We start from the raw sequence: 15,181 nt of genomic DNA on the forward strand, positions 1-15,181 counted from the left end.
ATTTTACAACATTTTAAACATTTTTTTCCACGAAAAAAGAAATTTTATGTTCAAAGTTATGTTCAAAGATTTCCCAAAAATATTGAAAATGCGGACATCAGAAGTTTCACTGTCAATTTTTTTTCTCCATATTTTCAAACTTTAAAACAGGTCAGTTTTGACCTGCAGAACAACACAAGGCTTAACTGAATTTGATCTATTTAGCACCAACATATGTCATCTTAGGGCACTTTACAGATAATATTTGATGTGATATTAGAGAGAGAAACCCAACAATTCCTTGAGAGCAAGAAAAAAAAAGTCCTTTCAACAGGAAGAAAGTTACGGCAGAAACGGGTTCGGGGACGTTGGTTGTCTGCCTCGACCAGTTGGGGTGAGGGAGGAGTGAAGAGATTAGCAAACTGAAAATGAACAATAGATACAGGCAGGTTGATGAGGCCAGTAATCACAGATGTAGCTCCAGTAGGGCCAGAGATCAAACTAAAGACAATCACATGCAGTGGTTAGCATATTAAGATATGCAGAGTAGAGGAAAGATATAGCTGAGCTTGCTCTACTATAAACGTTATCAAAAAGTACCGTTTTAAGCCTACTTTTCAGAGCAGAGAAGGTGTCTAGCTTCCAAATCCAACCTGGAAGCCTGAAAACAACCTCCCATTATTGGAATTTGGCAAAAATATGTCACATCTTCCAAATTTCTCTCTGTATGATTCTGAGAATAGACACAGAAGTGAAGCAGGGAAACATTTTTTTACCTTTATTTGCTAGGCTGAAAGTTTGGGTGTATATGCAGGCAGCTCATTGTCCTTTGCGCTGGGGATGTGTCTTTTTTTTTTTTTTTTTGGAGAGTGTGACAAATCGGGGCCCTCGGCTCTGTGATAGCGGAAAGCAGGACCATCTAGCTGCATTATTCATGAGGACTGGAAATGTCGAGGTGCGATGTGGTGTTTACTGGCGTAACAAAGCTGCAGTCGGAATGTCAAAGCGTACAAACGCAGGGCATCTCCTCATCTGAACCCACGCTCTGATAAACAGGAAGCTTTACGACACCAATGATGACGATAACGTCGGAGGAGTTGTTTATCTGGTGGATGGAGTGGGCTTGTAATGAGCATATTCTTTTTTTCCCCATCAAAACGAGGCCTGTACTGAAGACTTCTCAATCACAGTGACATATTTAAACCCAGTCATGCCCAGTCCGGAGCCTGATTATAAAAGCAACAGTGCCCTCTTGTGGTTACAGCAGGTAAGATGGAAAACTAATCATTCCAGCTCTTAAAAGTACTATAATTATTCAAAAAAACAGAATGCTATACTTATATAATTTAGCTGAAGATGACTGCAGTTTTGAACAGTAGTAACTCTGATTTGAATCTTCCTAGAGTGAATAAAAATAGAAGTAATTCCCAGCATTAACCCTCCTGTTGTCCTCATTTACAGGCACCAAAAAATATGGTTTCCTTGTCTGAAAAAAATTCCAAAAATTTGGCAAAAAAAATCCCCCAATTTTATGAAAAAATTGCAAAACCTCCAGGAAAAAAAATCCAATAATTCCTCAAAAGTTTCCCTTGAAAGTTTTATTTTAAAAAAAAACAACAACAAAAAACAACCCAAACCTGGCAAAAAATTCTTGTAAATATTTTAAAAGAATGAGTAAAAATCTTCCCAAAAAAATCCTAAAAATATCTAAAGTGATTACATACATATCAGTAAAACTTTTAATATTTTCTTGAGAACAGTCACAAAAAAAATCAACCAAAATCCAGCAAAATTCGCTGGATTTTGGTTGATTTTTTTTGTGAATGTTCTCAAGAAACATTTTTAACATTTCTTCTTCCACCAAAAAATGTTCAAAGATTTCCGGACATCAGAAGTTTCACGATGATAATATATATTTTTTTCCCACATTTTTAAACTTCAAAACGGGTCAATTTTGACCTGCAGGACGACACGAGGGTTAATGTTGAAAAAGAAAATGTGAATTCAATGCATTGCTTACAGAATAACTAAACAAAAGCAGCAGGTATTTCCAAAGCAGTGGCCAGACGTAATAAGCTTCATATCACTTCATTTTTCATATTATGGAGACGTGAGCTGGAGTTGTTGGATTTTATTAGAAAATGAAAGAGCTAATGAAAGAAGCGAGCGAGAAATGAAATAAATTAGAATAGTAAAAAAATGACAGCGGAGACCTGCGCTATTCTCTCAACTCGAGATAAGACAATAACAAACAAGTAAATAAAAGCAAGGGGAGACTTCAATATCTCTTTTTTATTAATTCTGACACACTGCGGTCAGATAGAAAAGTATGAGCGTTACACTTTTCAAGTTGCTTCCATGACTTGTGCAAACACTAGACGGTATCGGGGGGAGGGGGGGAGACCTCGGAAAGAAAAATGACCTTGAAAAAAAAAAGACATCAAAATGCAGAAGAAATGAATAAGTGCATTAAAACCTAGGTGTTGATTCTTTATGCAGTATTTATTGATTCCCAGCTTCATATAAACTGGATGTTGAGGCATAAACATAGTACATTTGAACAAAAATATAACCAATATTTACAATTATTGTATTAAAAATACAAAAACAACTGATACATACTCCACCAATTGTCTTTTTAAAAGACATACAGGTCAAAGTAGTACAAGAAAGAATGAAGAAAAGAAGGTCATCACCAGCTAAATGTACATTTCTCACTGACATCACACACCAAACGGAGTAGCAGTTCTACCTACTACACTTATCTTTACGCTTGTACATTTTTGTGCAACTTTTTGTTTTTCGAAATAGGACTCGGCCCGCTAATATGCACACTATCTTCAGAATTGAATGAAAGTGAATGATGCATGTCACCACTGTATTACAAACAAATTATTAACAATCTATCTGCAGCCATTACAAAAAATTACAAGAACAAAAAGGAAACCTTTGAAATTATTAGTGTGTAGTCACAGAACACAGTGGAAAACACTGCACTCATTCATCTTTTTCCTCAGTCTGTAGTTTCCAAGACTGATCAATGTGATCAGTGCGACTCAGTGATAGAAGAAAACAAAACAAAAAAGTTACATTTTTGACAATTGGATTTAGAATCGTTCTGATTGGCAGCCTTGAAAAGAAAAACAAAAAACCTTCATGTCAACTTCCCCACCGGAGTCTAAGAAAAAAAATATCTTCAGTCACTTCCACTGATGGCGGGATATGGTGGAGAACTGGATGCAGGCGTTAGCGAGATAAATACAGCATCCACTGAGCTGATGTCTGTAACAGGCGAGGAGAGTTTGAGGATGAATCTAGTAGCACGGCAGCAGAGGGAAGGATGCACGCTCACCCTGTGTGCAGCAGACAAAAGGATCTACAGCACCGTAATGGAGAAGAACGGCCGCAGTCCAAGTCTGATGATACCGAACCCGAAAGAAAACGCTCGACTTCATCTTGTACCGAGTCTTAACATATCAAAAAAGTCAGGGAAAGTATCTTGAATAAGGCATTTCACTCCACCAGGTGATTCTCATTGGGAACAGCGATGCAAAGAAACGTATGCAAACATGGCATCATAAGGCGCTTTGGACATTCACAAGATGTGGCGTGTGTCGGGGTTGGAAAAAAAGCCAAATTGGAATTAGTGGATACTTTCATTTTTCAAAGGAAATACATGTATTCTAAGACTCTGTACAAGATCATTTTTGCAAAGGTAGCTTTGATAGAGGTACACTCAACATGAACACATTGGCAGCTTCTGAAATCCTGCTGGTCTGTGATTCCTTCAGGTCACGATTCACAAATCTGTAGCTTCGGTTAGCTCAGCCGTGGAGCCCAACACGATGGGGTCTCACGTGGCTTTCAGCGGGTGGTCGATCACCTCTGTGCTTTTTCATATCACCTGCAGGTCGGCGTCAAAACAGTAGAATCTCAGCGTGACAGAAAGCGACGAGATGATGAGAAGACTGAGATCTAAACCAGACACGCTCTGAGGTGGGACAGGAAGATATGGTTCACTCATACCCTGGTATCCAGGCCAAATGTCTGGGAACATCTAGGATTGTGCTGAAAGTGCTAGTTTTAGAATTAAACAGTTTTTTTTTTTTGTCTATGCACTGGTAAATAAAATGTATTTTGTGTGTGTAGGCATGTCAGTACACTGTGCATGTTGGTTCTCCCAGCTGAGCCCTCCTCCAAACCAACAAGTGATCAGCTTTCACATGTGAACTTGATAATACTGGATTCAGAAGTTCGAACACTCGACGACAGACGGGCTGCTTCAGTCCAGGGAGAGAAACGACGTTCCGACTCGGTTGCTCTTTTTCGGGCCCCCAGAGTGCAATCACTACAAAAAAAAAACAAGAAAAAAAAACAAAACAAGGAAAAGAAATGTAGTGGGAAGTTGAAAATCAAAGAGTCAAGTCAAACTGGTATTTCTCTCCGTCTTCAACAACAGTCTGCTTCGTTGGTTTTTTATTTGTTCTGTTTTCTTAGAAAGTAGAAAATGAGAAAGTGCAGATGAAGCTCAACACGTCATGATGCCGTTGTGTTAACAGGTGGGGGGGTTTGTCACTGGATTTACGGGGTGGGGGGGCAGTCTCAAGGAGCCGGTCCCGTTCCTAACAGCGACATCTGTGTGGTTCTGTGTGGATGCTGCCGGGTCCACCCTGCCGGCACCACTTAGCTTTCTGTAGTCCCTTTTTTTTTTTTCTTCTTGTTTTATTTTTCTCCAAAGTGCCAGGCATTTTGTCATCGTCTTTGACCTTCTCTCCGTCTCTTCTTCACAGTATTTTTTTTTGCATGCAGGGTCATTCAACCCCCCATGATGCTTTAAGGCAGGGGAGGGAGATGAGCAGAGGAATCCACTGATTAGGAGGGAGAGCCGAGTGGAAGAGGCAGGCACATACGTAACGGATGATGAGTCTATTGGTCTCTTTAATCCTGCCCACCCCGAACCAGGGGGACTTCAAGTTACTGCAAAAAAAGCGTCCGCTGTTGTCCCTCAGACCGCTGACACCTGTTCATCTTCTGTGGAGAGAAAGGGACACAGACAGTCAGAGGTTACAATGAGCAGCATTTTATTTTAAACTGCTAACAAGGCTCCAGACTTCATGCTGCAGCGATGTGTGACCAGAAAGAAAACCTGCCTTCCTTGAGGTCATAGAGACAAACTGAATGACTTTAATGCGGGATGTTTTGCCAAAGCATCCCATCACTTTTCTGATTGATTTCCTGCCGTCCAATCAACTTAGCTGGGAGCAATTTAAAGCTCGACAGTGATGGATGACTTTTTGTCATTTTCAGTCTTCAACGGAGGTTACTGATGCATGCCGATCCTTTGTGAGCAGCAGCTGATTTAAACTCTGCTGGAAACGCCACCACCCGCTGACACCTGACCAGCCGAGCGTCTTATGCAGCTTCATTTGCAGAAGTAGTTTTAAGCTTATTTGCTGGCATTTTGATGCGATACAAACATTTACGTTGGGTGGCAGATGTGTTCTGGCTCTGTTTAGCCCTCCTGTTGTCCTCATTTACAGGCACCAAAAAATACTCTTTCCTTGTCTGAAAAAAAATTCAAAAAGTCAGCAAAAAAATTCTCCAAATTTTTTTGAAAATTTGCAAAACATTCAGGAAGAAAATTCCAATAATTCCTTAAAAGTTTCCCTTAAAAGTATTTTAAAAAAATCCCCAAATTTGGCAAGAAAAATCTTTCAAATATTTTCAAAAAAATGGGTAAAGATCTTCCAAAAAAAAAAGAATCCTAAAAATATTTAAAGTGATGACACATTTATCAGGAAAACTTCTAACATTTTTTTCAAGACCATTCACAAAAAAAGTGAATGTTGTTAAGAAACACTTTTAACATTTCTTGTATCCCACTGAAAAATGTTCAAAAATTTCCCAAAAATGTTGAAAATGTGGTATCAGAAGCTTCACTGTGAAAATAAATATTTTTTCCCACATTTTCAAACATTAAAACGGGTCAATTTTGGCTCGCAGGACAACACGAGGGTTAATGACTGTCCTGCTCCAGTTCACACTCTAGACAAGTCTGGTGTATTCACAGTGTGGAAACTTTCACTTCTTCTTTCCTCCATCCCCTCATCTCTAGTCTCTTTTACCTACTCAGTTAGAAATAACAAAAACAAGTTTTCATGCTCATGTTAGGACTGAAACAGTAAGTTACTAAAAACCCTGTCATATCATATTGATTACTCAAATCTTTTAGTACAAGGACTTTTCTCAGAAATTGCAGACATTAAGAGACACAGTGGATAAATACAGCCCAGAATATCACTCTGAAGTTCATCATATACCACAGCATCAACATTATATACGTACTACAAGATCAAATCTACAATACAGGTGTCTCATGGAGCCCCAAAAACTGATTTGTTTTCAGATTTTGTGTGTGGATTGCAGATTTGGGCTTCGTTTTGTAAAATATATAGAAACCACTGACTTGTTGTCAAGAGGACTAAAATGTTTTGGGGGAATCTTGAGCGTGTGGGACACTCCTCCAACACAGCTGCGGTCTATCATGAAACTATGAGTGGAACTGTGCTGTGCGTTTAAGCAGCACTATGTTACTTCATGACTGGCATGTCTTGAGAAACATCCTTGGCATTGGAACCTGTCAACAAATCAAAGCAGAGAGCAGGAATTGACTTTTTCCTTCAATAAATAGAGGAGACCAAGCAGTGGTTTATGTGTCACCATCCCCTCAAGAGTAAGGAGCTTAACTAAGTCCACATTTGCTCTGTGTTTCTGTTTCACTGTGATTATTTACTTTTCTCAATCAAATCTGAAGTCTGCAATTTGTTTTTCCATGTAGGGCTGAAATGATTCCTTGAGTTATTCAATGATTAAAACTCCTCGAGGCAGAATTCTCTGAATCGAGGCTTCGTTTAATCCACCATATACTACACCCCAGGTCAGTAAGCGGTGAACCGCGGTTTGACCCAGACGCCATCTTATTTAAATTTGACGGGACGCTTCTATTTTAACCAGCGCGGCTTTTCTAGTGTTTACGGCGTTTAGCAGATCAGAGGGCTGAACTACTGAGGCAGACATAGTGAGACTTTCTTTGTGTGAGCTCACAAAAATTAAAACCTCAGAGCTAAGCGATACAAAGATGGTTATAAACTTTCTTTGTTAACTCAGACTTTCTGCATCATATGTCCTCATCATATTCATTCTGCATATGGCCAAATCAAAGTGAAACTAGAGTTACTGATTGAATATTCTCTGTAATAAATACTAATAAATTCATCAGTTTTCTTATTTGTGTTCTATCAGTAGCAGTTTAAACGGAAAAAAACAAAAACATATTTATATGATTTCTGCATCACCCACTAAATACATGTAGGTTCCCATGGCTTAGAGTTTTAGTTAAATACCCCTGTACTACACTACATATGTACAACACACTGCAGATGTCTGCCTGTGTTCCACCAGGACGGTTATTTCTGTTGCGCAGTGTGCTCACTTTCGCTTTTGGTGCTCAAACACACATGCCAAGCGCTTAATCTGATTACTTGAGAATATTCGATTACTAAAATAATCGATAGCTGCAGCCTTGTTTCTATGACATGAAGAAAGAACAATGGCAGCCTGGCAGGTGGAAAAATGCTCTCAAGACTGGTGTTTGTAAAAGTAGCTGGTGATGGTTTTTACTGAGCCGTGTGCTTGTGCTGCACAGACAAGTAACATCTGTCACAGTGCAGAGGATAAAAATTGCAGTTTGGTTCGCCCTGGAACAGCAGTTGTCAATAATGTGGAAACAAACAGCTGTCTGCTAGATAGGAGAACATTTTCAAATTGGAATTTACAAGCTCATGTATCACCTTGACCAGACTGTGGCACAACCTCACTTACTGCATAATAGTCACACAGCGATTCACATTTCAGGATTTCTGTTCGGCGCTAAACGGCTAAAATGACACAAAATTCATCCAGAGTGAGTGCAGGCGAGTCGGGTGCGTGCTGGTGCAGGAGGATGGAGGTGCATGTTTTCAGGCATTGAGTCTGATTGCATGGGTGAGAGGATCCTAGCGACACCGTGTCTGCTGATGGATGCTGTCGGACACAGTGTGTGAGAGAGTGAGAGAGAAGAGCAGAATGTGTGGTGGCAGAGAAGTAGTGAGTTTCTAATCCAACTGGTATGACTCATGCATGATGGCACATTGTGGGTTAAAGGTGAGGGTCCCGCTCCAAATAAACAATCCCCAGATCGTACAGAATTTCAGCTGACATTTGGAATTTGGAGCGGGACCAGTCCTACTAGTGCTGTGTGTTCCCAATCACATGCAGGTTCACTGGACCTGATAAATGAGTTTTTACCTGCCTTGGGGAGAGGGGCCCTGCCTGTTTACCCCCGTACACACACTCTCATGGTCTGGGAGTCTCTGGTGTGTGCTGAGCCACTGGCTTCCTCAGAGCGACTAGTTTGGAAGACAAGGACTCACCCTCCTCTTCCTCCTCAGGCTCTTGCTCCTCAGTTGGAGAGCGAGTGCGGTGGAGGCCGCCCGCCCGCTGTTTGGCCCCCTGGTGGGCCTGATGGGAGTCGGGCGACTGGGTGACCATACGAGAGCGCTGCAGAGCCGTGGTGTAGTCCGGTGGCCGGCGGCCCGAGTGGGTCGCTGTGGACGTGGGGACAGACGGGGCTGGGTGCTGTCCTTCAGCAAGGTCAGAGATGGTCAGAGCAGTGTAGCCGGGGGGAGTCGGGGGAGGCTCGCGGTAACGGCCCTCTTTCCGAGCTGAAGGGGCACAAAAGAAGACACTTATTGACGGCTGAAGATAAAACTCCTTGAAAATTTTGATAGTGGAGGGATGACAGGAAATGAAAATGAACATAGAGAGTAGAACAACAAAAAGATTTCCAGCTTAAACTCCATGTATAATGTTGTCATTAAATGCTGAATTTCTTCAACCTACACTGCTTGATTAACATGTCTTGTCTGAAGCACAAATTTCTGCATCTTTAAAAGAACTGAGATTTTGGAAAATATGCAAGAGTTACATGAGAAGGGCATGCCACCCTCATATCTGCCCACAGTTTTAGTCAGCATAAAGACTGGCCTTTAGCATGAAGCCTGCTCTGATGCTTACTAATTAACACATATGTCTGTTTAGTCAGCACAATGTGTATAAAAATGTGTTGACATTTCAGAAAGCCACAATAAATAGCCCAGCACAGCAGCCGCTAGAAACAAAACCAGTCATTCTTATCCTTTAGTTTTTGCACTGCTTTTTTCTGTGGGTGTCTGTATTTCTAAACAGCTATAACAACATCCATCCATGATTTATACACAGCTTAATCCTCATTGATAGGCTCCATCCCCCCTCATCACAGGGAGGACTGCAGTCTGTTCCAGTCAACTCAGAGCGATCGCAGGGCTACATATAGAGACAAACAATCACACTTATGGACAACTTAGAATCACCAATTAACCTCAGCATGTTTTTGGAGTGTGGAAAGGAGCCGGAGAAAACCCACACATGTACAAGGAGAACATACAAACTCCACACAGAAAAATTCCAGGCTGGGACGCGATCCGTTGATCTTCTAGCTGTGAGGCAACAATGCTAACCATTGATCCACTGTGCAGCACATGGTATGATAACAGTACACATATATTCTATCAAAACAAACATTAATAAATGAACAGGACTGTGAACAGAGTTCACTCACAAATGAGGCCTTTACCCCCAGCAGTGATGGGCGATGGAGACGGTCGGCCGAGCTGCTTTGCCTCCTCTGATCCGGTGGATGTGATGCTACTTGTTTCTGGGTCGGCGTTGACATCCTTTCCTCCTCTCCTCTTGATGGTGCCGGTGTCTCCCTCAGAGTCCTCCCCCCAGTACGCTGCTGAGGATGAGGAGGAGCTGGCAGACGCCCAGCTTCCCCTGGCCTGTGCTGCCCACAGCGCAGCAGGACCCCCTAATAAGGCTTCTGGTCCTCCTGGAGGGAGGCCTCCAATCCCGCCTCCACCACCGCCTCCCCCAAAGGCCAGAGTCTCCCAGCTCCGTCCCTGCTGCATGGTCTGGATGTTGTCGTGAGAACCGGAGGAGCAGGAAGTCCAGGAGCCGCGGCCGCTGTCTGCAGCATCAAGGGAAACGCGATCGCCCTGATCCTGAGTCAGTTCCTCTGAGCTGGGTGAGGAGAGTACTGTGGGGCAGCCAGCGTAAATACCCCGACAGTCCTGCATTGATGAATATGACCTAGGATGTGATTAAAAAAAAGGAGAAAAAACAAGAAAGTGATGTCACCTCTTCTGAAGAAAAAAAAAGAGTTTCTAATCGAGCTCTCGGTGCTCCTACCCCAGGCTGTACTGGTCGGGGTCGGTGGTGGCTCGTCGTTCGAGCCGTGGTCCCCCAATGTGAGCTTCTCCGACTCCTCCAGAGTGACGAAGCCTCCTCTCCTCCTGGGCCATGTCAAAGGAGGAGTTACTGACGAGACTGGAGCGAGAGGAGATCTCACTGTGACCAGAGTCTGAGTAGGCGTCTCCCATCCGGTTGTAACCTGATGGAGAGAGGAGAAGGAGGAGGGTTATTGTTGAGACTGCGAGTGTAATTAGTTTAACTTAGCATGTCAACCTCAGTCTTAAATGCGTCTTTGTAATACTATTGTACTTTATCTTAATTTTAGCTGCCTGGTTCTTCTATGTGACGTCATCTTTAATTCTTTAATTTTTTATTTCTAACTTTAAACTGCCCCAGTTCCTTTGTTTGAGGTGCATCTTAATCTCATTAATTATTCACTTATTTGACTGTCCTGCCTCGTCTCCTTATGTCTTGCTTGATTTTTGCTGTGTTTGCACGTTTTGACTGTCAAAGCACTTTGTAAATGCTGTTCTTAAGGGTGCCATCTAAATAAACTTGTGATTATTATATTATTTTTTCAAGATGGAAATTTGGTTGACAAGATTTAAAATCATTCCATTTATCTGAGAGAATAGAAAATACCACATTAAAGCCAGTTCCAAGGATGATAAAGCCTTCACACAGTTCTCTACACGCTGGTCTCCCTAATTACTTTATGCCGGTAAACATTTTTTGAACTTGTGTTCTAGTTCTAATATCTCAACTCTGTCAGCTCTAAACAAGGCATCACATGCAGAGGTAATGGTACAGTCCCGTCTCCACGTTAGCCGACTAGCTCTCTGGGGATGGGTACATTGGATTGTTACTGAAACAGCAGTTTACCAAGACATTCTGGGTTAAATCACAATGCTGAAGTGTGTGGAAAAGTTTTGAATGGTGCAGTAAAGTCTGTGAAAATATGGATAAATCACGGCTGCTGACTGCTTAAAGGTGTAAGGACATATTTTCTAGTTATAGGCAACAGTCATTAAGGCTTTTACCACCGCTGAGCTATGGAGTTTTCCTAGTGTAGTGGTCATATTTTGCACCTACTATAAGCATAAATAATTCTAATAACCTCCCCAGAATACTGAAATGAAACTTTAAGAGAAGCCTTTACGACAGATATGTGGAGAGAGCAGAAGTCTGGCGAGATGGGTTTGAGTGCCAACTGCTGTAAATGTCAAAAATAGAATCTCCTGGATGATATAACAGTAAAAAAGGATGAAGCATCAACCCACAGGGCCCTGTAGGTGTGCAGCTTCCAAACGAAAAGTGCTGCTGGATTTTTGCTCAACATTCAGAACTGCAGAAAAACCCATGAGGTCTTGCTGTGAAATCAGAATATTTACAACCTAAAGTGTCTAAAAAAAGTCCCGTGGGCTACAGGCAAACGATCCCATTCAACGGAATCTACAACCAGAGCCAGACCTGTACATAAATTCTACACAGTTAGGCGGGAATCCATGTGTAAAGACTCCAGACTAGCTACCACCAGACCTGTACTAGTTCAGTCCTGTAAGAAAACTCTTGGCCTTAGCATGACTTGCCGTATCTGTGACAGGAATTTGTTGACTCATGGTAGTTCATAAAATTCATAGTAAGCTTCTTGTACATACATTTTCGACTTCATTCTGCTGCACTCTTTAGTCTGCTAATGTTTCCTAGGTAACAAAATTAACAAAAACCAACTTCGGTTTAGAATAAGGTTGAAACAAAAGTTTCATTTTTGAGGGAAAATACTGGCATCTGAACACATAACTTAGCAAAATGAGAGCTGCCGTGCATGTGGCTGCCACCAGGTGGCATTTGTGGCCAGTTATAACAGAGACAAGCAGCCTGGAGTGTGGTGTCAAAGAGAGGGAGGGAGGTAAGATTATTGGCTTACCCTTCTTGGGCGAGCTCTGGGGGGAGGTGGGAGGGGAGGAGAGCTGGGAGGAGGCGTTGGACATGGTGTCCTCTGCCTGCCTCCGGTGCCGGTCGCTCGCCTCTTCTGACAAAGAAAGGATCTTCTTCAGGGACTGAGGGGAGCTGGTGCCTGTGGACATTTGCGAGAAGATGAGCAGAATTAACATGAGGAAGGCTGCCATTCCCCCCGGGGTGTTGGGATGCTAAACTGCATTGTCTGGGTTTTTTTTTTTTTTAAATTTGTTTGTCGCCAGACGGCCTGCAGGTGGCAGCACTGTCACAAAGAAAGTAGCTCTGCTATTGTCTGCAAATAACAGGATGAGGAAGGAAAAATATGGCATGCAGGAAGACAAACAGAAGGTGTAAACAACCTCCTCTTCTAGTAAACCTTCACAGCATTATTAAGAGAAGAAGAATATTTATATTATTACAGTTAGAACCACTATTTTTTAGGATACGGGCAGCTTTGAATCACTGGATTAATACAAAAAAACTCACAGTGAGATTAAAAGAAAGTCCTTTTCTGAAATGCTATGAATCTGATATGTATTAAAATTATTAGGTTACCTAAACGTACACTGCTTATTCTTACCAAAAGGTGGCAGATCCTTGACTGGCACTTTCTTTCGGGATGGGTAGAGGGCCACGGCGGGGACCTGGAGGGCCTGGTTTCCTTTGGCCAACTGGCCCCTTTGTTGACTGGCAGCTCTGGGCACAACCGGAGAAGTGTCTGGTCGTTTGCCACTAGCATTCTTGGGTACTAATGTGGGGGAAAAACATTTAAGTTTTAATAAAAAGTCACATTTTAGGCTTCAATGAGAAATGTGCACGAAAGAGGACTTATGAGGAAGCAGGAATTTACTGTGGAGTTCAAGAAAACAATCATCAGGGCTGCTGTAGCGATCACAACTGTAAGCCTGTTTGCCATACAGAATCCTTCGACCACCACTCCCTAGTGCTTTAACAGCCAGTGAGGTTTGGCATTAACAATGGGAAACGGGCCTGACAGCTCAGTCATTTTTGTTCCCAGCCAATGAGTCCTTAAGCATCTGCCTCTGGGCTGTGAATCCTGGGAATGTGTGCGTGTCTCTGGAGGAATATGCTCATAAACAACATAAAGACCTCAGTGCCTAATTCTCCAAATGATTCGCAGAAGGACGCCTCTGCAGCGGGATACGTGACATAATGGGTTCACCTTCTGCATCAAATTTTTATTTCCTATTAAAATTAACACATAAATGAGTACATCTTCTTGACGTATATGGCTGATAGAAACTCACATGTGCTGATGGAGGGTTCGCACTGCAGCGAGAACGTCTGCAGACTCTCCTCGTTCGTCTCCAGGCTGAGGTTGGACAGGTACTGTTTGACCTTCCTGGCCATCTGGGCGTCCTCGTAAAGCTTTTTGGCGTTCAGGAAGGAGCTGCGTCGCACCCGCTTCTTGTGCCCACCTGTCTGAGTGACGTCAAGCACCGCCGCGTTGGCACTACCCTGACTTAGAGACCTGGGCGCACACGCGTCCACATGGACAGAGGAAGAGGAAAAACAAAGACGGACACACAAGTAGAAGAGGGTAGAGGAAGACTCATTAATGTGCTGCTTTAATACAATGTGTGTGTAAATGCACCAATATTTTAGTAAAACTGAGTATTTAATACTAAGGGGCTACATATGGAGCATGGCACTCAAAGTCTGACATGCAGAGAGCAGCTTTAGATATTTCTCTCACTCCAAAACATTCCAGACATTCCAGACAGCAGAGGGGGGCAGAGGGATGGTGGCTGTAGTCGAACAACAGGGGAGTAGAAACAGGGACTAGTGTAGCACAGTCATAGTTTACATTTCTGTGGCTTGAGTCAGAGCTCGTAGTAGTAGTAGTAAAATCTTTTTTTTTTCTTTGCTCTTGGTCTCAGCCAACCCTGACAATTGCCCTCAGTGTTACTCAGTGGGAAATCACACTTGTTCTTGTCAGTGAAAAGAAAGACGTCACATCCCATAAAAAAACATTTTCAAGTAATTACAGCTTCAGTATCTTGTAATTACAACTAAGCAGCTCATATTTTAGAGATTAGTGTCTTATTATACGGCGCTTGTAATTTCAAGATACTACGTCTTAATTGCAGGTGGAGAAGTGAAAACATTTCTTCTTCTGTTTGGAGTTCATGTCATGGGCTTCCATGTGTTTTCCATCAAATGTTCGGTATGCGTAAAGATAACCCATTTGACCACAAGAATGTAAAGCATGATAATCTATATCCAGAATCTCTGGCTGTTCGGAGGACTGATGTGCATTTGAAACCTCAAAGACAGGTACAACTCTGAAACTGAAGCTGCATGCATTTTGCTGTCAAACATGTCACAAAAGGTCACATTTGCTAATTTAAGGCTGGATTCAGTCATAAATTCTCTAAATCATATTACACGCACAACAATGTTTTCCTTTTAGTGCATTTCAGCCTAATGTTAGCACAGGTGACCTTTGTTTTATTGATTACCCTGAGGTTAGTGTCAGGCAGTGTTAGTGGGAGGATTCAACTCAAACCAGTTAATGGAAAAAAGGTTTCAGAAAAGAAGAAAAGAAGCACGCAAATTGGCAGAAAGAAAGGCCATGGTGCGGGGAAGGCAAAGGTTGTAGGGTCACCACACTTACCCTAAACTTCTCCATTTCTTCTTCCTAGAGGGTGGGTGCCAAGAACAGAGAAGCATGGGGGGAGAAAGGGAGGATAAGACGAGAGAGAGAGAGGAGACAAAGCTTAGGACAGGACGGAACACCAAGATCACCAAAGAGAAGCAATTTCACCAAAGACCCACGTGAAAGTCAGCAGAAAGGAAATCAAGTACTCCATTAAGAGGAGACATCATTAGACAAAGACACACTGTCACAGAAGCACTGAGCACATCTTATGCCAACAATGCGTTTAGGCAA

The 15,181-nt window shown here is 42.3% G+C and overlaps 1 protein-coding gene across 12 annotated transcripts in view; it reads right to left on the minus strand.

Moving 5' to 3' along the window:
• Positions 1–2,256: 2,256 nt before the first annotated feature.
• rapgef2b (Rap guanine nucleotide exchange factor 2b) overlaps positions 2,257–15,181 on the minus strand; it is a 117,087-nt gene continuing 104,162 nt past the window's right edge. For 10 of the 12 annotated variants that reach the window (XM_051954365.1, XM_051954363.1, XM_051954362.1 and 7 more), the window contains 8 exons: positions 14,906–14,929; positions 13,536–13,759; positions 12,848–13,015; positions 12,236–12,385; positions 10,306–10,507; positions 9,677–10,206; positions 8,326–8,741; positions 2,257–5,010 (listed from right to left, as the gene is read on the minus strand). In XM_051954365.1, the coding sequence (XP_051810325.1) occupies positions 8,374–8,741; positions 9,677–10,206; positions 10,306–10,507; positions 12,236–12,385; positions 12,848–13,015; positions 13,536–13,759; positions 14,906–14,929 (1,666 nt within the window). In that variant the 3' untranslated portion in view covers positions 2,257–5,010; positions 8,326–8,373. The remainder of the gene's footprint in view (positions 5,011–8,325; positions 8,742–9,676; positions 10,207–10,305; positions 10,508–12,235; positions 12,386–12,847; positions 13,016–13,535; positions 13,760–14,905; positions 14,930–15,181) is intronic. The other 2 variants (XM_051954361.1, XM_022211035.2) reach the window with 2 other exon arrangements.

The sequence above is a fragment of the Acanthochromis polyacanthus genome, chromosome 10 (assembly GCF_021347895.1).
Source record: "Acanthochromis polyacanthus isolate Apoly-LR-REF ecotype Palm Island chromosome 10, KAUST_Apoly_ChrSc, whole genome shotgun sequence".
Taxonomy (NCBI): Eukaryota; Metazoa; Chordata; class Actinopteri; family Pomacentridae; genus Acanthochromis; species Acanthochromis polyacanthus.